Source organism: Oncorhynchus nerka, linkage group LG26, assembly GCF_034236695.1.
Source record: "Oncorhynchus nerka isolate Pitt River linkage group LG26, Oner_Uvic_2.0, whole genome shotgun sequence".
Classification (NCBI taxonomy): domain Eukaryota; kingdom Metazoa; phylum Chordata; class Actinopteri; order Salmoniformes; family Salmonidae; genus Oncorhynchus; species Oncorhynchus nerka.
Genome location: NC_088421.1, coordinates 18,866,880 through 18,892,440, shown reverse-complemented (window position 1 = coordinate 18,892,440; position 25,561 = coordinate 18,866,880). Strand labels below are relative to the sequence as shown.

At 44.4% G+C, this 25,561-nt stretch overlaps 1 protein-coding gene across 1 annotated transcript in view; it reads right to left on the bottom strand.

The window, feature by feature from the left end:
- The window catches only part of LOC115110604 (microtubule-associated serine/threonine-protein kinase 1-like), a 66,111-nt gene extending 41,495 nt beyond the window's left edge, over positions 1–24,616 (bottom strand). Inside the window, exons 1-2 of the mRNA XM_029636406.2 lie at positions 23,819–24,616; positions 14,696–14,724 (exon numbers count right to left, since the gene is read on the bottom strand). Coding sequence (XP_029492266.2) covers positions 14,696–14,724; positions 23,819–23,857 — 68 coding nt within the window. The 5' untranslated portion in view covers positions 23,858–24,616. The remainder of the gene's footprint in view (positions 1–14,695; positions 14,725–23,818) is intronic.
- Between the last annotated feature and the right edge of the window lie 945 nt (positions 24,617–25,561).

Sequence of the window (25,561 nt, the reverse complement as noted above, 5' to 3'; positions counted from 1 at the left end):
AATGTTGTAGTGCAGCCTCTGAATGGCATAGAAACAAACCAAAGATATCCCTTCATCATCGGAGTCACGTCTTTCCCCTGCATTTTATAGCTTGCTTCTAGCATAAAGCTCTGCGGACTTGCTTAAACAAATGTGGTTTCTACTGGTAAGGAGCGGATAAGAGGCCATCCGTAATTTCGATAAGACATTAATGAGCGAGCTAGGATGGACGTAGTCAATATAACTATTTGTTCAGCACTTCTGAAATGTACAGCAACAGAATTCAGAACATGAGCCGTTCTTACAGTATTCTCCCTGTACTCCATGTCCTGGACATGAGAGGAGATCCTGGCTGGAAAGGATCGCCTTCCATGGGAGCAGACAGAGGCAGTGAGGGAGGAACAACGACGACACCGGGGTTCGCAGCCACGACGGAAGCCAAAGAGGCAGCCTCAAAAAAATTGGGGGGAGGCACACGGGGTGGTTGGCGGAGCCAGGTTTTGAACCAGAGCCAACTCCCCGTATTCACCATGGGGAGCGTGTGACCGGTCAGGCACCATGTTTTGCGGTGAAATGCACTGTGTCTCCAGTGCGCATTCACAGCCCGGTGCGTTCTGTGCCAACTCCTCGCACTTGTCGTGCTAAAGTGGATATCTGTCCAGGACGGGTTGTGCCAGCTCAGCGCGCCTGGTCTCCAGTGCGCCTCCTCGGTCCAGGATATCCTGCGCCGGCTCTACGCGCTGTAGCCAGATTTTGAACCAGAGCCAAATCCCCGTATTCACCATGGGGAGCGTGTGACCGGTCAGGCACCATGTTTTGCGGTGATATGCACTGTGTCTCCAGTGCCTTCACAGCCCAGTGCGTCCTATGCCAGCTTCCCGCACTTGCCGTGCGAAGGTGGTCATTTGTCCAGGACACGTTGTGGCAGCTCTACGCTTCAGAGCTCCAGTGCGCCTCCACAGTCCAGTACGTCCTGTGCCTCCTCCCCGCACTCGCCCTGAGGTGCGTGTCACCAGCTCGGTGCCACCTGTACCGGCCCCACGCCTCAGACCACCAGTGCGCCTCCACAGTCCAGCACGTCCCCACAGTCCAGCACGTCCTGTGCCTCCTCCCCGCACTCGCCCTGAGGTGCGTGTCACCAGCTCGGTGCCACCTGTACCGGCCCCACGCATCAGACCACCAGTGCGCCTCCACAGTCCAGTGCATCCTGTACCTCCTCCCCGTACTTGCCCTGAGGTGCGTGTCACCAGCCCGGTGCCACCTGTACCGGCCACACGCATCAGGCCTCCAGTGCGCCTCCACAGTCCAGAGCTTCCGGCGACAGTTCCGAGTCCAGAGCATCCGGTGACGGTCGGCAGTCCGGAGCCTTCTGCGAGGGTCCCCAGTCCAGAGCCTCCAGCGACGGTCGGCAGTCCGGAGCCTCCGGCGATGGTCGGCAGTCCGGAGCCTTCTGCGAGGGTTCCCAGTCCCGCGACGATCCACGGCGACAATCCACGGTCCGGAGTCCCCGGCGACGATCTACGGTCCGGTTCCTCCGATGACGTATCCACGAGCGGAGTGGGTACTTCGCCCCGCACCGGAGCCGCCCCCGACGGTAGATGCCCATCCGGACCCTCCCCTATTGAGTCAGGTTTTGCGGCCGGAGTTCACTCCTTTGGGGGGGAGGGGGTACTGTCATGCCCTGACCATAGATAGCTTTTTATTCTCTATGTTGGTTAGGTCGGGGTGTGATTAAGGGTGGGTTATCTAGGTGAATTATATATCTAGGTTGGCCTGGTATGGTTCCCAATCAGAGGCACCTGTTTATCGTTGTCTCTGATCGTAGATCCTATTTAGGTATCCATTTCCCCATTGTGCTTTGTGGGATCTTGTCTATGTAGATTTGCCTGCGAGCACTACCTGAGCTTTACATTTCGTTTTGCGTTTTCTTGTTTTCCTTGAGTTTCACTACCTAATAAAGAGGATGGAACCATACCACGCTGCATCTTGGTCCACTCATTATAACGATTGTGACAGAACTCACCATGTTGTGCTGTGCTCACTTGAACAGAAGGGTGGCGAGGAGGTCCTTTGTGGGCAATTTTTTTCATCAAACTTTGTCATCAAAGTCTGGCATTCTCTGGATTTATGGTGCTTTCAAGACAACTGAAAACTCAAAGGAAAAAAAACAAAGTCGATTCATGATGTTAGTGATCTTCAGGTCGGAGCTCTAGAAAGAGGTTCAAGTTCCAGACTTGGAATTCCAAGTTGGATGACTGTTCAAAACGTATTTTCCCAGTTAATTTTTTTCCAAGTTCCCAGTTGTCTTGAACGCACTGAAGTCTGAGATTTCACAGTTCCGAGTTTCCAGTTGTTTTGAACAAGGCAGAAGTGTCACGATCGTCGCCAGGGTGGAAATGACCGGATCAAGGTGCAGCATGGTGAGCATAGTACATTTATTTTTATTACTAAATGTCACCAACAAAACAAAGAATAAGGACACGACCGTGAAGCTTACTTCAGCTATACAGGCCACAAACAAAGACAACTACCCACAACTAAAGTGGCAAAACAGGCTGCCTAAGTATGATTCTGTCATGACGTCATGACATTAACTATATTCTGGTCATCCGACAAATTGAACATATGCGGTGGTACTTAATGAATATGATGTCAGTTCGGTTATCATCTAAGACATTCTCATTAATGATAAGATGACATAAACTCTACAGTGGAAAGTCTGCACATTGTAGTTATAGGATTCACATGGAATTGTTGTTCAATTGAAATGTTTGAATATAAAATTGTTGGTGAAGAGATTAAATATAATTTTAGCTTCCAAATGAGAGATTTGGGTTTTCATAAGGTTAGGGCTCTGCTCAATCAGTGGCCCACCCCTGTGAAGGGACATGGGTTATAAAACTTTTCAAACACGCCCTCCTCTCCCTTCCTATATAAAGACTTGAAGACAATATAACCTCCGGTTCCAAGTACGTGAGGTTTGCAGCCTCTGCGTTAAAAGGACTAACATGTCAACTACAGAACTAAGCCAACCTCAGCATGAGCTTTGGTTGCGAATGGTATGAACTTTGAACTCTTATTCATTACAGAAGTGATATCTCCTAGCCGTTGAGTTAGCAACAGCAGCTGCAAACGCAGGCTAGGAAAGAACAGACAGAGTATCCTGTCTATCACACAACAACGTTACTACAACGTATCTAATTGAACACCAGAGACATTCTTCAAAGGACAAACGACTCGGTTTGGCAACACAGCCTTCCATCTACCACCAACCTAACGAAGCACAGCTCAGGGTAAATATTTATTGCATTTCCTTTACCAAATGGGTGGTAATTTAGAATGCATAAGATACTGTATTTACGATAGCACAGCTTCTTTCTTTGTTCCTCAGTCTTCCCGCTCTTTCACTCAAACCCAGCTCCTTTTCTTTTGTGTAACAAGCTGTCATATCTGTTCCGCCCGCTAGGGACGTTTTCCTTTATGACGTAATTTGTAATCAAGGTATGATTCATTCTTTGTATTTGTAATTCTGTGTGATTAGTTAGGTATTTAGTAAATAAATAATTAAACCAAATTTTGTATTGCTGATTCAACTTGTTAGCCAGGGTTCGTGAAGATAACCAAGAATTTACAACTTTCAGATGAGACTAAATTAAGGTGACGATTAATATTGACTGCTGTTGATGTAAAATATTACTAGGTCTTTAAGAGTTTATTCGGAAGATAACAGCTCTATAGATATTATTTCGTAGTGCCCCGACTCTCTGATGCTGGGTCAATTGTGCACCGCCCTATGGGACTTCCAATCACGCCCAGTTGTGATACAGCCCAGGATCGGTCTGTAGTGGCGCCTCTAGCATTGCCTTAGACTACAAATACATGACCCTCCTCTGGACAAAATAGAAAAATACTAAACCCTCCCACTGACTGAAATTGTAAAAGCATGACCCTCCCCCATTTTCCACCAGGTAACAATTGTGTACATTTCGACCACTCCCTAAACAATTCATTTTTTTCTAAACTTTGGCAAAGGGTAAAGTCTACAAAAATTAGTCCAGATTTCATCTATGAGAAAATGTGCAGAATGTCAGCCAAAACCCATCTTGCTACATCTTCTCCCACTGCCGGCCAGTAAGCTTCCTCTCATCACCATATTTGGTGGTGAGTGGAAATTCCAACCGTATGCTTCAGATTTATACATCTGGTGAAACATCTGTTATATCTGTGATAGTACTGTATAGGCTACACTATGTGACCACAATCGATGACATACCAATCAAAGAAAACCAGGGCAGAGAGAAGAATATTACAGTGAAAAAGAGAGTGCCTTGTCTTGTCCTCTATCCTGACACTCAACAGCTATACCCATCTAGAGCCATCAAGAATATTCTCAGTCAATCCAAAATCACACATTCCTTCCATCTCCCAGCATCCTCTCCTTCTGACCTCCATGGGCTGGGACAAAGTCGCCAGCATCAGCACATCACAGCAACCCAATCTGGAGAGACACCCGAGGAGAGGCGATGCCATCCCAACCTGGAAAACTGTCTACACGACTACTGAAATACTGCTACTGAAATGGATATACGGAGCTGAGAGTTCCTAAAAACACACAGAAATAAAGGTGCGAAAATGTACAGTATATTTTATACATGAGGGGACTTTTGTCCCAGCCTACTGTACACTTTATATACAGATGATGGATGTGGCATTATTATCCCTGAGAGTTTAAACACTGACGGATGTTGAAATGGACATGCCAGCCCTCAAGCAGAGCTCTGGCTAACACAGCCTTGTCACATCTCCACTGGACCACATAAGGATGCTGCGTGTTAAATGTCAAATTGTGTGGCCTAATTTGATTACCGCCACCAGAGAAGTCAAACAGAGCCTAGTCACCTTCTACTGACCCTCTTACAGCTGAGACACAAGTTCCAGATCCTCATACAAGATGCCCCGGGGCATAGATCTAGGATCAGCTCACCTTCCCCAGATCCTTATAACTGTTCAAAACAAAAACAAACTTTTTAAGTAAGAAGTAGGCATTGGTCTGAAGCCGAAAAAGAAAGGATATTCATGGACACTACAATTCCTAATCCACCCATGCTCTACCAAGGCTTTTCAGCACACAGCTTTGACCTAATACAATAGCTACATTGGTCTATTGTACTTCAAACAATGTGTATGCAGGTTGCTTAGAATTTAAACCTTATCAAACACACACAGTAACTCAATATTAGGAAGTTTTTGTTTATATATATATTTTATTTATTTATCTTTTATTTAACTAGGCAAGTCAGTTAAGACCAAACTCTTATTTACAATTACGGCCTACACCAGCCAAACCCGGACGACACTGGGCCAATTGTGCATCACCCTATGGGACTCCCAATCACAGCTGGTTGAGATACAGCCTGGATTCAAACCAGGGTGTCTGTAGTGATGCCTCCAGCACTGAGATGCGGTGCCTTAGACCGCTGCACCAATCTGGAGCCCATTCTAAACTTTGGTGTCCTTAATGTTTTGTACACTCAGTGTATGTAGACATTATAGTTTTTGCACCATAACACAGCAATACAAGTAAAGTAAAAATACACAGTAATGACAAATGGCAACAGAAATAATGTAGTTATTAGTATTTATTTAATATTAACAGCTGATTTTCCAGAGGGAAGTGAAAAACCCATTTAATCCAATATGGAGTAAACTGGAAAAATAACCCTGATCTCATTTAACAAGACAATCTATCATGCTACTGGAAAATACACAAATAATCAACATATAGCCTACCAATGAACTATTCACATACAGTCTTGACTGTCACATTAGGTGGCTCATAGAGCAAGGCACAAAGTGCAAGAAGTGACACAAACTGCTCTGTGTTCTGCGCCAGCTCCCCCTGACATCCTACGTCTCCCCCTGACATCCTACGTCTCCTCCTGACATCCTACGTCTCCCCCTGACATCCTATGTCTCCCCCTGACATCCTACTTCTCCCCCTGAAATCCTACTTCTCCCCCTGACATCCTACTTCTCCCCCTGACATCCTACTTCTCCCCCTGACACTCTACGTCTCCCCCTGACATCCTACTTCTCCCCTGACACTCTACGTCTCCCCTGACATCCTATGTCTCCCCTGACATCCTACTTCTCCCCTGACATCCTACACTCTACGTCTCCCCTGACATCCTACTTCTCCCCTGACATCCTACTTCTCCCCTGACACTCTACGTCTCCCCTGACATCCTACTTCTCCCCTGACACTCCTCTCCCCCTGACATCCTATGTCTCCCCCTGACATCCTACTTCTCCCCCTGACATCCTACGTCTCCCCCTAACATCCTACTTCTCCCCTTGACATCCTATTTCTCCCCCTGACATCCTACTTCTCCCCCTGACATCCTACTTCTGGTCATCCAAATGTTTCCCGGGACAATGGTGGTCTTCTCTGATATCGCGCAGTGGAGGAGCTGGATGTTCCAGTGGGGCCAGAGGATAAACAAGTGCATAGAGAGGGCCCGGCAGTCTATCAATCATCTGGTGTATGCATTTCAGGGAACACAATCCGCCACCCTGATAAGCAGTGTGTCCCTGGGATGTCCCGTAGGGATGGAGTGCATTTGATGGATGAGGGCAACAACGTATTCCTTGAGAGTTTAGAGTTGGTCTCTCCAGTCTCTCCAGCGTGGCAGTTTCCCAAGGTTTGGTGTTGACAATGATCTTTACTTAGCGAGCTAGTTGTGCTATGTGGGAGATATTGTCAACATTGAGTTGTGCCGGTTCATGATCAGTCCATACAGCTAATGTTAAAGCCTTGTTAGCTTGTAGCTAGCTAGTTAGCTAACATTACTGACTAACATTAGTTGGCTAGCTAACTGGCAATAGCACCCAAGGACTTTCGCTATCTTATTTGTGCTTATTTGTTTGTGCTCTGATTACATGCAAGTTTCAAGGTCAACAGTTTACACAGATGACTTCAGCCATGTGAAAAACCTTCCATAGCAAAATATAGCAAGCTTTCTTTGCTTGTAGCTTGCCTCTCATCCGACTGGTGAAAGCTAGCTACTAGCGCTGTTGCTGAGCAATCCAAGTGCTTTGGTCTGGTTTTAGAACTCTTGAAATTCGGCTTAAAAGATGCCCAGCTAGGAATGAGAAATCTGCCCAGAAGCGGCCCTTTTCCGGGAGGCCATAACTGATTGAATCAGCTCGGAATCGGGTGTCGGACTCGGCCGGAAATCAAAATGAATGATTGACCAGAATCGTCCCGATGTTTCCATCTACCGGAATTCAGCCGAGTTTGCCGGCATTTTACCAGAATCCCTCCAGAAGCGGCTCGATGCAATTGTAAATAAATGTATAAAAATTACCTGATTTAGTCATTTTATACATACAAATTATACCCATCCACAATTGTTTTAAATACATTTATTACCCCCTTTTCATCATATCCAATTGTCTTGTCCCATCGCTGCAACTCCCAAACGACCTCAAGAGCGGCGAAGGTCGAGAGCCGTGCGTCCTCCAAAACACAACCCAGCCAAGACTCGCTGCTTCTTGACACAATGCATGCTTAACCCGGAAACTAGCCGCACCAATGTGTGAGAGGAAACACAATACACCTGGTGACCGTGTATGCGCCTGGCCTGCCACAGTAGTCGCTACAGCGCGATGGGACAAGGACATCTCGGCCGTCCAAACCCTCCCCTAACCCGGACGACGCTAGAACAAGTGTGTGTCGCCTCATGGGTCTCCCGGTCACGGCCGGCATGGGTATTGAACCAGCATCTGTAGCAATGCCTTTTGCACTACGATGCAGTGTCTTAGACCTCTGCACCATTCAGGAGGCCCCATCCACAAAGGTTTTAATTGTCTTGCACAAAGTATCAAAATGATAAAATACTACTTAAAGAATTTAAATGTTAATTAAAAAAAATTTATCACAGAAACAATGAGAAAATATGGAAAAATAAATAAATAATGAAATGTTAATTATATAAAGCAGCCCGTGTAATCATCTGCCAGAGAGTAACCACAATCGGCCCGAGCCCTAAGTAATATATTTGGGCCAAATTGTCCCGAGCTCAATCCCCACAACCTAGCCATAAGTAATACTTCTGAAGGCGGCCCAGACTCTGGCCACATGACGTCGGCCAAGTCTAACTCTCAGTCGAGTGCCTGACTCTCAGCCGGAATCAGCCCAGATCCACTGTGCTAGCTGGGTGTCAGAAATGTAACAAAAGAATAGCACATCATCGGTTCTTAATGGACAGAAACGAGCACGTGAGATTGATAAATTATACATTTAATCAAAACTGTTGCCCCTACAAACATATTCAGTCCAAAAGCAAGTCTAATAATCACTTTATGGACTCTGTAGTCTTGGTCTTATCTGACTCCTAGATATTGAGCTAGGTCGGGACAAGACATTTGATTGTTTTCCTAATTCTAACAACCCAGATGGGTCATGACCAGAGGCGGGGTGTGTGTTGTGTACCTGAATTTAACATTGAGCTTCAACCAATGCCATACTATTGTGGGGGCGATAGCCAGTTAAGGGAAATCCCAACTGACTGTAGATCAGTGTCTAGGGCAGTGATATTCAAACTATTTCTTCGCCCCCCCAACAACAAAAAAGAAACCAATAAATACATTTACTCAATAAAATAACAATTTTCAAATGATCTTTCTCAAAAACGTTTGTATAATTGTCCCATACAATAATCTTCACTCTTAATTATTATTTTTTTTAAATTACAACCCCAACATTGAATACCACTGGTCTCGGCGCTTACTTCAAAGCTAGAACAGCTTTTGACGTTGCAGTCTCAGAGACAAAACATTAGCTTCTTGTTATTGTCTTTGATTAACAAAGATCCCTTATTTTGTCTAGAAACATAGAGGCTGACAGAGAAACAGGACAGTGTCAAGAGTGGCATTCTTCAGATTCAGTATTGGGGGTAGACTTTTCCTGGAACTGAAGTCAGGCTCCGACGGGACTAAAGAAGATCAAAGAGAATAAAAGCCCCATTACTCCACAGAATGGATTTTTACTCTAAGAGAGGAGTAATGCTACCACTTCCACCAAAGCTACTGCTATTGAGTCCAAACATCCCCTGAGAGACAGGAGACCACTCAGAAGGACGGATTCTTTGGTCTGGCCCAGGTATCTCGACACCCCACTTACCTCCTTCGATGTGTGATATGTGTGGTATTGGTTGAAGGTAGATTCAGCGAAATCACATTGCCACGAGCAGCACTGAAGATATATTGAGATAAATAAGATGCGAAACTTCACTCTCACAGTCACACACAGTATCTGCGTATGAGCACGGGTTCGCTTCACACTGTGAACAACGTGGCAGCCAGGGCACCAAAACAGTGGAGAAGCCTTGTGGTTCAATGCTCTTAGTTGTTGCGAAAATTGACCCACTACGCTCTTTACTTTCTGCATCTACGTCATATTACTGAGTCTAGTACTGTGTAATAGTGGGTCTGATGGCCTTGTTTGTTTGTAAGGGTTAAGGTGTGGCCATTAGAGAGGGAGAGGTATGTGTGTGTGTGTGTGTGTGTGTGTGTGTGTGTGTGTGTGTGTGTGTGTGTGTGTGTGTGTGTGTGTGTGTGTGTGTGTGTGTGTGTGTGTGTGTGTGTGTGTGTTTGTGTGTGTGTGTTCTAGGGAGGGGTTGGGGATGGAGACGTGTTGTTTTCGCTCTGATCATTTTTGTGATGAGGTACACCTGAGCCCAGCACCTGAGGGACATACACTGTCTGATTATCAACACTCATTATCTCTCCTTTTATCTCTCCTTCCCTCTTTATCTTCTTTACCTCTCACTCCTTCCATCCTGAACACACCCACCCACTACATCTGTATTTAGCTAACACACACACACGGAAACACACACACCCCCACATAAAAAGAGGAGAGACTCGTGTGCACACATGTGCTTGACTACAGCTGAATGGACACTCATCCCAGGACGTTCTCTCGCTCACGAGCTCTCTTTCTCTCTGCCATCCTCTCTTTTGTGTTTAAACTGTAAAGAGCTGGATACAGACAGAAAGAAATAAGGAGAGGGAAAGAGAGAGAGAGAGAGAAAGAGAAAGAGAGAGAGGCCTGTGCATGTCTTCACTGCTCACATAACCCCAGTGTGTTGGTCCTTGATGGAGGCTGAGATAGAGATATTACCCCTGGGCCCTGTGCTCTTACTCACTCCCTCTCTCTCCCGCTCTCATTTTCTCTACCCCTTTTTTTCTCCCTCACTCTCTCTCACTTGCTCAAGCCACTTTGACTTGAGAATGTGACTTGAAGATAATGTAGTGTGATAATGGCATGTCCATTCAAAACAAATAGGGAATGATGTTGATAACTTAGCTGCTAACTTAAAATGGTAACACAGGCCGATAGATCTATTACACTGCAGTGTAATGGGAATATAGACATGTGTTTGAAAATAATAATATAGGGGCACTATGAGATGATTGAACACACAAATTCATATGAAACTACTACCATCAGCACAACAGACTTCTTGTTAATCAGCATGCTGACTAAGTCAAGTATTTTCTGTCTGGTGGGTGTTTGTGTGTGTTGGTGTGTGTGTTAAAACTGCAGTAATAACAGGCCAGAGGCAGCCTAATCCCTGGCCAATCAGCAGGAGAGAATGAAGTCATTGTGAGTCAAAGGGACTGGGGCACAGTAGGAGTACTTCTCTGAGATTAAAGCAAAATGATGTTGATCATGGCTAGAACTAACTGTTTTATAATATTCTGTGTCAGAGAGCTACAGTTGAAGTATGAAGTTTACATACACCTTAGCCAAATAGATTTAAACTCAGTTTTTCTCAATTCCTTACATTTAATCCTTGTAAAAATTCCCTGCCTAAGGTCAGTTAGGATCACCACTTTATTTTAAGAATGTGAAATGTCAGAATAATAGTAGAGAGAATGATTTATTTCATATTTTATTTTGAAACATCACATTCCCAGTGGGTAAGAAGTTTACATACACTCAATTAGTATTTGGTAGCATTGCCTTTAAATGGTTTAACTTGGGTAAAATGTTTCGGGTAGCCTTCCACAAGCTTCCTACAATAAGTTGGTTGAATTTTGGCCCATTCCTCCTGACAGAGCTGGTGTAACTGAGTCAGGTTTGTAGGCCTCCTTGCCCGCACACGCTTTTTCAGTTCTGCCCACAAATTTTCAATAGGATTGAGTCTGGCTTTTTTATGGTGGTTTTGGAGCAGTGGCTTCTTCCTTGCTGAGCGGCCAATCAGGTTATGTCGATATAGGACTCGTTTTACTGTGGATATAGATACTTTTGTACCTGTTTCCTCCAGCATCTTCACAAGGTCCTTTGCTGTTGTTCTGGGATTGATTTGCACTTTTCGCGCCAAAGTACGTTCATCTCTAAGAGACAGAATGCGTCTCCTTCCTGAGGGGTATGACGGCTGTGTAGTCCCATGGTGTTTATACTTATATTCTATTGTTTGTACAGATGAACGTGGTACCTTCAGGTGTTTGGAAATTGCTCCCAAGGATGAACCAGACTTGTGGAGGTCTACAATTTTTTTCCTTAGGTCTTGGCTGATTTATTTTGATTTTCCCATGATGTCAAGCAAAGAGGCACTGAGTTTGAAGGTAGGCCTTGAAATACATCCACAGGTACACTTTACTCAAATTATGTCAATTGGCCTATCAGAAGCTTCTAAATCCATGACATAATTTTCTGGAATTTTCCAAGCTGTTTAAAGGCACAGTCAACTTAGTGTATGTAAACTTCTGACCCACTGGAATTGTGATAGTGAATTATAAGTGAAATAATCTGTCTGTAAACAATTGTTGGAAGAATGTATTGTGTCATGCACAAAGTAGATGTCCTAACCGACTTGCCAAAACTATAGTTTGTTAACAAGAAAATTGTGGAGTAGTTTATGTGTATGTAAACTTCCGACTTCAACTGTACATATTCCCTTACAGTCATCGCTCAACAAAGAGTTTATCTCAGCATCACTGAGTCAACCTGATTCAAACAGAGCCATGGATATAATCAAAAAGTCAACTTTCATTTTTTGAGTCACTGATTAGTAAAAACTATATTAAGCCTCAAATAATATTACAGTCCTATCTTAGCTGGTACATAGAGGATGTCTGTAGAACCCCTGACACAGCAATCTTTATAAACACTACTCTAAGCCACTCGACAGCCTCACTCAGCAGTACTGGGCAGAAATACAAAACCAGATGGACACTCTCACACACACACACACACACACACACACACACACACACACACACACACACAGACACAGACACAGACACAGACACAGACACAGACACAGACACACACACAGACACACACACACACACACACACACACACACACACACACACACACACACACACACACACACACACACACACACACACACACACACACACACACACACACACACACACACACACACTCTGTGACCTTATAAGCACAAACACATCAGTCGCACTGTCAATGCTAACCACCTCCTAATGTACACTTAGCTGATACACAAACACAGAGAGGGAGAGAAACACAGATAGATGAGGTGATGGAGAGAGGGAGGGATAAGAGAAGGATGGATAAAAACAAAAGGGAGGACAGGGAACAACATCACGTATTACAAAGACAGAATCCCCCATCCCTCAAGACACACTGACCTATTTAACAGTGCCCTTTGTTTTATATTGTACTTTTTGGTGCGTCGGAACATGTTGCTTGCGTAGGGAGGCTAGCGTAGCGTAATGCTAAGCAACGAGAGCAGTTGAGAAGTGAGAGTCAGGAAGCAGCAGGGTCCCTTGAAAATGTCATCGCAAACGCTCCCTCAACCTTTAGATGTGCACCGGTGTCTGAGTGATGTGGCGGTAGACAAACGACAGTAAAGGAGAGGGAGGGAGGGAGGGAGGGAGGGAGGGAGGGAGGGAGGGAGGGAGGGAGGGAGGGAGGGAGGGAGGGAGGGAGGGAGGGAGGCTGTCTTTGATTTTAAATAGGAACAAAAAAGCAGACAGGGAATTGTGGATCGTGTCTCAAGGGTAAAGGCCATGGCAAGGGAAGGGATGATGAATTCATTATCCCAGGGAGGAGGAGAATACTCTCAAAGAAGTCCAGAGCTTGTTAATTGAAGCTGATGCTAGAAGGTGGTAGAGGTACTGGACACACCCACTGCCCTCAACTAGGTCCTCCTAGCTCTTGTTTGTGTGTGTGTGTGTGTGTGTGTGTGTGTGTGTGTGTGTGTGTGTGTGTGTGTGTGTGTGTGTGTGTGTGTGTGTGTGTGTGAGAGAGAGAGATAATTGTTTTGAGTTATTTTACTGTTAGAATGTGGATGTATGTGTGGGTGTGTTTTTCAAGCTTGATACACTTGTGTTTTAGTTGTAATATTTTGAATTTTGCATATCTGCAATATGTGTGTATACAAGTGGACGTGTTGTGCATAACAAAAAACAGATATTTTAAATTAGATATGTGCACATCCATTCCATAATTCATCCAAGCAAATGTAAAACCACAAAAGTGCTGATAAATACAAGCCTACTGAGAACAATAGAGGAGACACCACATCCAGATGAATAGATCAAGGCAGTAGATGAATGTGAGGCCTACTCCAGTGAGCTCATCTATAATGGATGATATGGATGATACTGGTCTAAGGGGAGGGAGGCCTAGAATGGGAACCAGACTGAGACAGAATGAACCCAGATGGTACATCTCTGGAGGAGAGCATAGAGTTGATGACTAAATGGGGGACAAAATGAAAGCTGAATACCACTGTGAGGGAAAGATAGAGGAGATGACCAGTGGTCACTGAGGTCAGAGGTCAGCACAGTCCCCAAGTTAATTTCCTGGTTTATTTCCCAGGGGTATGGTGTGGGTGATATGGGCAGGGGGAAAGAGACGGGTTACAAAGAAAGGCAGAAAGAGGGACTGGATGGAAATAGGGACAGAGACTACACAGAGAGAATGCTTGGGTCTGTGTTCTGTATGCTGTGATTATAAACACACACGAGCATGCACATACACACACACACACACACACACACACACACAATGATAGAATGATAAAAGCTTCATCTACCACATTATTAACTTATTATAACATTTAATTAACACAATAAATCATTTCAGCCATATCTTTGTCTTGCTGACACAGACAATAACACACTGGAGCTGTTTCCCTACCACACACAAGCTAGGGTGTGAGAAGGAGGGTGAGAGAGAGGGTGAGAGAGACAGAGCGAGCGAGAGACAGAGCGAGAGAGGCAGAGTGAGAGACAGAGCGAGAGAGGCAGAGCGAGAGAGAGCGAGAGACAGAGCGAGAGAGGCAGAGCGAGAGACAGAGCGAGAGAGGCAGAACGAGAGACAGACAAAGAAAGAGGAGGAAGTGTTTCAGCACCATGGAAAGCAATCAGACGCAGAGCGCTGTCTACCCAGACAGACAGCAGGATTGCCTCCTCCATTCATTCTAATTCCCCTCTAAGTACCTCTCAAGTATCCTCAAACCCACAATAGGGTGTTGAAATGCTAATCATGTCTTAACAGGGATTCAACAGGGATGAAATCTTCCAACCAGGACAGTAGAGCCCTCGGCTGACAAAAGAGTTGTTGTTTCCAAACACACACTCCCCCTGGCTCGGGGGGTGTTTCATAGGGAGTGCCCAGTTGGCCAGGAGGGAGGGACGATGTACTAACCTGCTGTTCTTGCGGGGCAGTGGCAGATCCTTCTGGAAGAAAGGCAGAAAAAGAGAGGACAACAGAGATCAGGTACTGGTAACATTAGAGGGATTCACAGGTTACGAGGTGGTTAGAAGCAGAGAAACAGACATCAACTAAACCCCTGTCGTCACCTCACCACATTTGTACATAAGCTAAGCAATGGAATGTTATGACTTGACACCTCCCTTCAGTCTCTTAGTCCACTTGGACCTCGCCTCTGCTATAAAGACTCACATATACAGGACATTAATATACACAGTACATGGTATTCTGTGTGTCTTTGTTTGTGAATTCCATTGGGGGAAAGATACCACGAAACAGCAGAACAGAGAGGATGGGTAAGTGCATTATGTGCTTGTATATGTGAGTGTGTACTTCAGCAATGTGGACCAGTGTTTTGAAGTGGACCAACACTCTCTCTACCGCTCCCTCTGTAAGGGAGTGTGCAACTGGTGGCAGGGAAGTCAGGCGCAGGAGAGCAAAACTGGGTAATCAACGGAGCAGTTTGATTCATAAAACCACCGGAAACCAGAACAACAAACAAATGGGTACAAAACCTGTCGCGCACCAGAGAAAACGTGCACATGCACTTACAATAAACAATTCCGCACAAAGACATGGGGGGGGGGGGGGGGGACAGAGGCTTAAATACACAACATGCAATGAGGGAATTGAGACCAAGTGTGTGAGAAGACAAGACAAAACAAAAGGAAAAGTGGATCGATGATGCTAGAAGACCGGCGACGCCGACCGCCAAGCGCCTCTCTCTCTCTCTCTCTCTCTCTCTCTCTCTCTCTCTCTCTCTCTCTCTCTTTGAAATGCTTCTAACTGAGGCACTGGTTTAGCATTTGGAAACAATGCCAGGAAAATAAAAGTAACGCATGGATTGCTGTCATACCTTGTCTATAGACTGCTTACTACAACAGACTCCCACTCTCTCCAGACATTAAAGAGACAGAAAAATTGCAAATTGACCAAGAGGTACTGCAAAATAAATCGGGGAAAAGAGGGGCCAAGAGAGAGAAGGCCAAGAAGAGGTGAACAGAGAGATAATGGATAGAAAAGTGCTCACATGCATCACTTTGGTGACTAACACTGAGCCCGTTTCCCAGGTGTGTGTTGTGTAGAGCGCTAATTAATGCATTAGCAACTCCACATCCACTCCTGTCAATGACGGGCGACTCAGTCAAGATGCCATTAATCAATACAATATTAGGTTAATCTTGAGCTAAAGTGTACATGTTTGTTTGAGTGTGTGTGTGTGTGTGTGTGTGTGTGTGTGTGTGTGTGTGTGTGTGTGTGTGTGTGTGTGCTTACATGTATACTATGAGCTATTAGGGCTTGGAATTCCCAGGGACTTCACAATACGATATCATCACAACATTAGGAGCTGATACGATATGTATTGGAATGATCATGATTCTATATTGCGATTTGATGTTGCGAACATATTGCTCACTATATGTCTGCTGCAGAGAGACGAGATGATAAAATGAGTTTTGATCTGTATGGGAAATAAAACTGCTGAAATAATGTTGGCTCACTATTTAAAAGGAAGGTGGAGAACAAGCTATAGGATGAAAAATACCAGAGTTTTGGCGCAGCTACAGCCGACTATCTCTACCTACAATTATTTGTATTATTTTTTATTATTACAAATTAATAATTAATATCATCCAAAAATAATGTTTGTGATATGTGACTGTATAATTTTTTCCCATCCCTATAGGAAATAGACTGAATAATGTTTGTGATATGTGACTGTATATTTTTTCCCATCCCTATAGGAAATAGACTGAATCATGTGTGTGTGTGATCCTCTTCATAAGGTTCTCCCTCTGGAACAACTAGAGAAACCCTCTCCACAGTGTGTGCTTGTCTAGTGGAATGTCTTTGTATCCCAGGGACAAACCTCCCACGTAGCAGTATACCTTCAACACTCAGTTACCTTGAAGTGTCAAATGGAACACTCTACAGATTTAGTCTTACCCCAGAGAGAGTTGGTAAAAGCTATGATACTTGGGAGAGAAGGCAGAACCTTGATTGAGGAGTAAATATGAAATAAATCATTTTGGATCAAAAGAGAAGTAACCTCACCATTGTAAGGTCAGATTCTCACATGAGTTTTACACCCAGCACAAGCCGAAGGTCATCGATAGTTGTTGGTGTATGTTAAGCTCCTCCCATGGGTTTACGTGTTAATAGAAACAACTTCCTCTTTACAAGGATGACCGAATATTCAACCTATTGATTCCTCCTCACTCCTCCTCCATTGGTCAGACTAATTGATCCTGAGCCATCAGAGCTCTGTACATTACTTGAAAGTGTGGATGGAGGGAAGACAGTGCAGAGAGAGACTAGCAATGTGGAAGGTGTATGAACATATCTCAGACACAACATCATAAGCTATCTGGCTCGTACCCGTCATACTGCACATACCAGTGAATCACTTTATAATTGCCACTTTAAGAGCTGTGGCATAGATCCATATTGAGTCTATGCCTGTACTGAAATGCACTTTCAATAGATACTCTCCATTGCGCATTATTTTTCATCCAGGTCATGTAACCTCTCATAACATGATTATCTAGTTTGCTTTGACACACAAAGAGCAGAAATCATTTTATGCTACAAGTGCAGACTAGTTAGAGTAAGAAAGAATGAAGAGAAAACCTTCCGAATATAGAGGTATGAAACCAAAGGAACAAAGCAGGATGCACTAAGCCGACTGCGGCATTTATTCAAAATGAGTCTGCTCATTGTCTGATGTCCTCAGTAGGGCCCTTTACTGCTGTGGCCTGTCTGAGGCATGTCTAGACAACAAAGAGAACAATGTGGTGCATCAAAGAGAATGCGACCTTCTATTTGTCTGGGAGGAAGGAATCAGAACCATGGACAGGGCCCTACAGGTGTAGGATCTTCATTTGGAAAATTATTTTAAATTTAATTTAGACATCAGGAAAAATAATCCAGCAGCAACAGGAAATGTGAATTATTATGTTGATTCTAATTAATGGAAATGTTTGTCGGGGTTGATACATTTTAAGCAAGAGAAAATCAAGTCTGAAATTTCAAAATGTAAATTGCTGTCACGGATCCCTCCAAAACTTTCATCACGCACACCTGTCCCCTATTCCCACTGATTAGTATTTGTATATATGTGTCCTTTGGTTTCCATTGGGGGGTCGGTTATTGTTCCCATGTCCGTTGGTGGTGTGAGTGCCTATGTGTTGGTGCAGCGGTTATGCTGCGTGCTATATATATATATTGTGTATTATGGGCATTGTCCTGTGTCGGTCAACAAGGTTTACCGTCGCTCTTTTGTTTGGGTACAGCCCAGTGTTTTTGTATACGTGTTTGTTTTGGGTGTATTAAAAAAAACTATTGCGCCTGTCTCCAAAATCCTTTATACCAGCATGACAATTGCAAACTTCAGAAGCCTTTTACAACGTAAAATACACTACACGTTTTAAATGTCCTGCATTGGAATCAGCACCATGGACAGGGCCCACCTTAGAAGAAGGAATCAGCACCATGGACAGGGCCCTACCTTGGAAGAAGGAATCAGTACAATGGACAGGGCCCTACCACGGAGGAAAGAAACTGGACCCTGGACCGGGCATACTTAGGAGGAGGTCACTCCACAGAGCCAACTCAGGAGTGGGATATGGAAGAGGGATATAGTAAAGGGATTCAGGAAAGCGTATAGGTTCAAAAAAAAAAAAAATGAGTTCAGGAGAGGAGATTAGCTGCTTGAGAGCCAATGTATCCAATCAGCTCATATATGATGGAATAACATCTTTTCTGGAGAGTGGTCAGACAAAAGGTGCCTCCCCTCCTGACTATTAATTTGCTTTAGATTTGCATGAGAATGTCAGATAATGTAAGTTATAATGTCATGTTTTCGAATAAAAAAATATGCAATGAATAAAGGTCACCCCCTCAAACTGCCTGACAAACAACATGATTTTCATTGTTGAACCAATATTTTAATGCTCTCTCACTTTGTCAGGCCATATGGGGAGAAACTCATGTCACACTGAAATATAGACTTTATCGATGGCCAGCCATTGTGTCATTGACTTAGTCAATCCAGGAAGCTGAGACTAATGAAAGCGATTGTAATTGAGTTTCCGCTCTCTGAATGTTAAACACACTAAAAGCACAGCGACTGGCTGACGGTAGAGATTGGTGCTCTGAATCTGATGGATCTGGAGCGGAATGACGACAGATGGAGCTCTGTCACAACCGTACTGTGCCCACTGACTGATCACAGATTTGAAAGCAAAACAATTATCCTCTATATTTACCCCCTCTCTGTGACGAGGATGACTGCTCTTCCAGAAGGTTCTGCACTGTGGATTGAGGAGTCTAAATGGTCCTTCTGAGTCGCAACCACATTGGGATGTTTGTGACACAATGACAAAACATACGTCAAATGTCTATCCATATTCAAATAGACTGTATTGTCCTGTGATTGCTGTGGTTGGCAGCATTACAAATACAGTTCAGGTTCATGTTTATATTGCCTGATTGTAATGCTGTGTACAGTACAGTATACTATGCTGTGGTCCAGGGGGAGGTAGAACTCTCAGTTATAAGTCACTGTTCCACCGGATGCACCACAGTATACTTGTGTATTCAGCCCAGAGCAGAACGTGGTGCGCTGGTGACCGTTTCAACACGGGATGGTGCATCTCAAGGAGTTTTATCCTTTCAATAAGAAATCCTAATTTATAGAATACAAGTGATTGTGATGTACAGTGTATTCGGAAACTATTCAAACCCTGTAACAACATTCATTGTCGGAAGAAGAGGAATCATCGGACCAAAGCGCAGCGTGGTAAATGTTCATGTTATTTTTATTTAAACTGAACACAAAACAAAATAACAAAGAGAATGAACGAAAACTAAACAGTCCTGTCAGGTGCAGAAACACAAAACAGAAAACAACTACCCACAAGACACAGGTGGGAAAAGGCTACCTAAGTATGGTTCTCAATCAGAGACAACAATAGACAGCTGCCTCTGATTGAGAACCACACCCGGCCAAACACACAGAAATAGAAAACATAGAACACAAAAACATAGAATGCCCGCCCCAACTCACGCCCTGACCAAACCAAAATAGAGACATAAAAAGGATCTCTAAGGTCAGGGCATGACAGACCCCTTGACTTTTTCCACATTTTGTTTTGTTACAGCCTTATTCTAAAATGGATTAAATTGTTTGTTCATCAACTTACACATAATACCCCTGAATGACAAAGCAAAAACAGGTTTTTAGAAATGTATGCAAATGTCATAAAAAAATGGAAATATTACATATACATAAGAATTCAGACCCTTCACTCAGTATTTTGTTGAAGCACCTTTGGCAGCAATCAAGTCCACTTGGGTATGACGCTACAAGCTTGGCAACCCTGTATTTGGGGAATTTCTCCCATTCTTCTCTGCAGATCCTCTCAAGCTCTGTCAGGTTGGATGGGGAGCGTCGCTGCACAGCTATTTTCAGGTCTCTCCAGAGATGTTCGATCACGTTCACGTCCGGGCTCTGGCTGGATCAGCCAAGGACATTCAGAGACTTGTCCCAAAGCCACTCCTGCATTGACTTGGCTGTTTGCTTAGGGTCGTTGTCCTGTTGGAAGGTGAACCTTCACCTCAAAGTTCCTGAGCGCTCTGGAGCAGGTTTTCATCAAGGATCTCTCTCTGTACTTTGCTCCGTTGATCTTTCCCTCGATCCTGACTAGTCTCCCAGTCCCAGCCGCTGAAAAACATCCCCACAGCATGATGCAGCCACCACCCTGCTTCACCATAGGGATGGGGACAGGTTTGCTCGACATGACCCATGGCACTCAGGCCAAAGAGTTCCAGCTTGGTTTCATCAGACCAGAAAATCTTGTTTCTCATGGCCTGAAAGCTTTTAGGTGCCTTTTGGCAAACTTCAAGAGGGCTGCCATATGCCTTTCACTAAGGAGTGGCTTCCGTATGGTCACTCTACCATGATGGCCTGATTGAGGGAGTACTGCAGAGATGGTTGTCCTTCTGGAAGGTTCTCCCATCTCCACAGAGGAACGCTGGAGCTCTGTCAGAGTGACCATCGGGTTCTTGGTCACCTCCCTGACCAAGGCCCTTCTCCCCCGATTGCTCAGTTTGGCCGGGTGGCCAGCTCTAGAAAGTCTTGGTGGTTCCAAACTTCTTCCATTTAAGGATGATGGAGGCCACTGTGTTCTTGGGGACCTTCAATGCTGCAGAAATGTGTTGGTACCCTTCGCCAGATCTGTGTCTCGACACAATCCTGTCTCGGAGCTCTACGTACAATTCCTTTGAACTCATGGCTTGATTTTTTCCTCTGACATTCACTGTCATCTGTGGGACCTTATATATGCAGGTATGTGCCTTTCCAAATCATGTCCAATCAATTGAATTTACCACAGCTCGACTCCAATCAAGTTGTAGAAACATCTCAAGGATGACCAATGGAAACAGGATGCACCTGAGCTCAATTTTGAGACTCAAAGCAAAGGGTCTGAAGACTTATGTAAATAATGTATTTCTGGGTTTTTTAACATACATTTGCAAAAAAAAGTATAACTTTGGAACAAGTCTTTGAATGTCCTTGAGTGGCCCAGCCAGAGCCAGGACTTGAACCCGATCTAACATCTCTGGAGAGACCTGAAAATAGCAGTGCAGCAACGTTCTCCATCCAACCTGACAGAGCACACCAAATACAGGTGTGGCAAGATTGTAGCGTCATACCCAAGAAAACTTTAGGTTGTAATCACTGCCAAAGGTGATTCAACAAGTACTGAGTAAAGGGTCTGAATACTTGTGTAAATATGATATTTCTGTTTTTCATTTTTAATAAATTAGCAACCATTTCAAAAAACCTGTTTTTGCTTTGCCATTATGGGGTATTGTGTGTAGATTGATAAGGGGGGAAAACGATTTAAATGTGGAAAAAGTCAAGGGGTCTGAATGCATTCTGAAAGCCCTGTATATAGAACCTTCCACCCCCCCAGCTGGGATATGGATGCTGATGAAGACCTAATGGTCGAAACGTTATTGTAATAAAATCCCCTGGGAGCATGAGCAGCAGTGGGCAGTGTTTTCCTTTCTATTAAACATAAATTCACCTAGAACTCCAGAACCTGCAAAAAGTACCTGAATGTACGTATGTTCTTCAGCTTTTGTACAACACCTCAATATCAGCAATATGGCTACTTTAATTATCTTCCCCCAGACCACTTCCTGGCAGGAATCTCTGTGAAGCTCTCTGATAATGAGATGGGCTGGCTAAGACACCAGCCAGCCATGAGGATCAGACAGAGGCAGGCAGAGAATAATGCTGCTGCCGGACCCTGCCATGAGATAGGAGAAACAGCAGCACTATAAATGGTCGTCTGACGTCATGCCCTTCAGCTCCTCCTGTCTGAGCCGGAGGAGAAATGGCCCTGGCTGTAATGAAACAGTACCGGCTGGACTCCCTGCCCACAGCTACACCACTGCTGGCCCCATCATTTCGTGGACACACGAAGGACAATGGTGAGAAAGTGAGTCTGGGGGGCTGATCAGAACCTAGACAAGGGGCCTACTCATCACCTCAGTCAGTGTCAGTGATTGGCTTACCGTCCCATGTCTGACAGATGGAAAGTGGCTGGGGAGGAGGGTGAAACTGTAGTATGGAAGTGTCATGTCATCCCCACTGGCTGGCACACAATCCTCAATAACCCACACATTATTCAGGTCGGTCCTTCCCCTGTATGCTATTGTACATACTGTACATGTATATACATGTGTGTGTGTGTGTGTGTGTGTGGAGGCTGGAGGGATAGTGTGGAGCAGATACAAAGATGTTTGTTTCATGTTAGTCATGTTGAAGCAGTGCATTATGGGGCTGGCCTTTGACCTGCCCTCTGTGGGAGTGGGGTGTGTCACCATATGGCGCAGAGAGATGAGAGATGCGCCAGAAGGGGAATTTTAAACAGACACTAACGGTTGTGAGAGTGGCTGGGATGATGAGACTCCAGGGAGATGAGCTGTTGGATGTATCTGAAGGATGGTCATCCAGACACTATCCATCCTCATAAACACACAGAGAGAAGCACACTGGCATACACACACATCTTCCTTATGCACATTCATGACTCATGCTTGTTGTTGAGACATGTAGATGTTTCTAGTTGTCACCCGATGTCACTAGTTTGCTTTGCCCTATGTTTTACTTCACACACACATCCACTGTTTGTTTGCTGTTGTGTTTGTGCTGTTGCCAGTGTCTTCTGTCTGTGTTGTCCATTTTGTCTTACATTGCCATTTGCCTCTTGCCAGGCCATCATTGTAATTAATGATTTGTTCTTAATTGAATTGCCTGGTAAAATAAAGGTAAAATAAAAAATAAAATACTGTGAAGTCAAGCATATGTGCACCGACACAGACCCCACCACACATGATGGAATTGAGAGAGTTGACGATGCCATGAGGTGGATTTTCCCAGCACAATAAAGAAACTGATGGTCAACCCCAGTCTCTCCATTCCCAGCTCTCTATCTTCCCTCCTCTTCATCCCTATACTGCCCAGCCCTAATCAGGCCCTAAGGCACTCTGCCTGCCTGCCCGCCTGGCTGACCGCTCAGCTCAGTTCACTTGACTGAATCACGTTCCAAGGGGGAGGGGTGACCCGTACTTAACCAGGCTACTTCATAATGGATGAACACGTCGGCTTCAGTAATATGAACATGTTATATCAATATGCATGGCGGTACATTTTCATTATGGAGATATTACCTTGAATGGCATTATAGACATAGAGTCGCCAAGTATCTTATGAATATGACCTCTGCTGAAATACATTAAATCAAGATTTCTGCAGCTGAGCATATGAAGTCATAAATGCATAACACAGTTGTTATAACACATGCTCTAAAAAGGATGTTGTGTGTGGGTAATTGGTTATTAACATATTAACCTAAAAATTGTATTGAACATAATCTCAACTCAATGGCACATTCTGTACGATTTCTATTGACATGAGTGTAGCCTACATGGAACTAACTGTCAATTAGAGATACTATCAAACACATTACACCCGGACCTCACCTGCAGCCTCCGACGCCGAATTATCCCCGAGTCATCCATGTTGTAATAAGGCGCAGTCGGATGGGGAATTCCCCAAAACAGCCCCCTGACCCTTCACTTGTTTCGGTTTCGACCCAAACAACTCTGCGGCATCCACTGGCTGTCCGGTTCTCACTCAAATAACACAGCCGAGACGGCGGCGTTGCTCACTTCGAGCCAAAGCTCACAGTGCGCGTGTAGTGTCACGTTGAGGAACCGCTTGAAAACCACCAAATGCCAGGATGTCCCGTAGCATCTGAAAAGAGCAGGGTCTTCGGGCTTTTACGTCTCTAAAATAAAGTTATTCCGCTGTAGCCTATAGGTTAATTAAATGATTAAGTCAATGACTCATAAATCCCCATGTTGATAGTCGACTGTCACCTTCACTTCTTCCGGTTGTTTTTAGAGCATCTTTGTGCACCACCAACAATGTCTTTAGAGACTTCACTTGCAATATAGTCTACTGCACCAATTCTTTGGCGGTGTCTAAAATAAGTTACATCTACAGCATTAAATGTTCACAATACACCAGAATGTTCATTTTGCGGTTGATGCTGCTTGAACAACGGTGCGTGACAAAGATGCTTCCTCGAGCTCAGTTAGTCCCGTTGACATTGTCGCTGGTTCGCCCAGGAATCCATCCACTTCTTTGGACTCCCAAGGCAATAACAGTCCATGACATAACAAAACACATCGTCGTTCCGCTCAAACTTTAAACATTCGAGAGAATGTTCTTCTCCCTGGCTGGATATCGCGGTCCATTCATTATTCCACCTTCACTTCCTTTGATAACGGACGACAATAGCGCGATATCTGTAACCCTTCCGTGCCCGGGATTCCCTCACGCCCCTCCTCCACGCGCAATCCGCAACCGGGCCAGTGTGATGAATTTAACATCCCTCTCCCCTCGCCACAGGTAAATGGGGGGGATAAAAAGGATAATATGGGGTGAACTACTTCATTGTTGGGCAACGATGAGAACCGCATGCTTGTGAACGGCCATACTGGTCATTCAGGACCATGGACAGCGCCACGTAGGCTACGAATGAGTGCCTTAGCGTTTAGATAGTTTTACTGCGAGCCATTGCATTGTCATTATTTTTTACGAGCTTTACAATCAAAATGTTGTACATTGTATACGATATGCAGTACCACTCAAAAGTTTGGACACACCTACTCATTCAAGGGTTTTTCTTTATTTGTACTATTTTCTACATTGTAGAATAATAGAGAAAACATTGAAACTATGAAATAACACAAATGGAATCATGTAGTAACCAAAAAAGTGTTAAACAAAACTAAATATATTTGAGATTTTTCAAAGTAGCCACCCTTTGCCTTGACAGCTTTGCACAGTCTTGGCATTCTCTCAACCAGCTTCACCTGGAAAGCTTTTTCAACAGTCTTGATGGAGTTCCCATATATGCTGAGCACTTGTTGGCTGTTTTTCCTTCACTCTGCGGTCCAACTCATTCCAAATCATCTCAATTGGGTTGAGGTCAGGTGATTGTGGAGGCCAGGTCATCTGATGCAGCACTACATCACTCTCCTTCTTGGTAAAATAGCCCTAACACAACCTGGAGGTGTGTTGGGTCATTGTCCTGTTGAAAAATAAATGATAGTCCCACTAAGCACAAACCAGATGGGATGGCGTATTGCTGCAGAATGCTGTGTTAGCCATGTTGGTTAGGTGTGCCTTGAATTCTAAATAAGTCACAGTGTCAC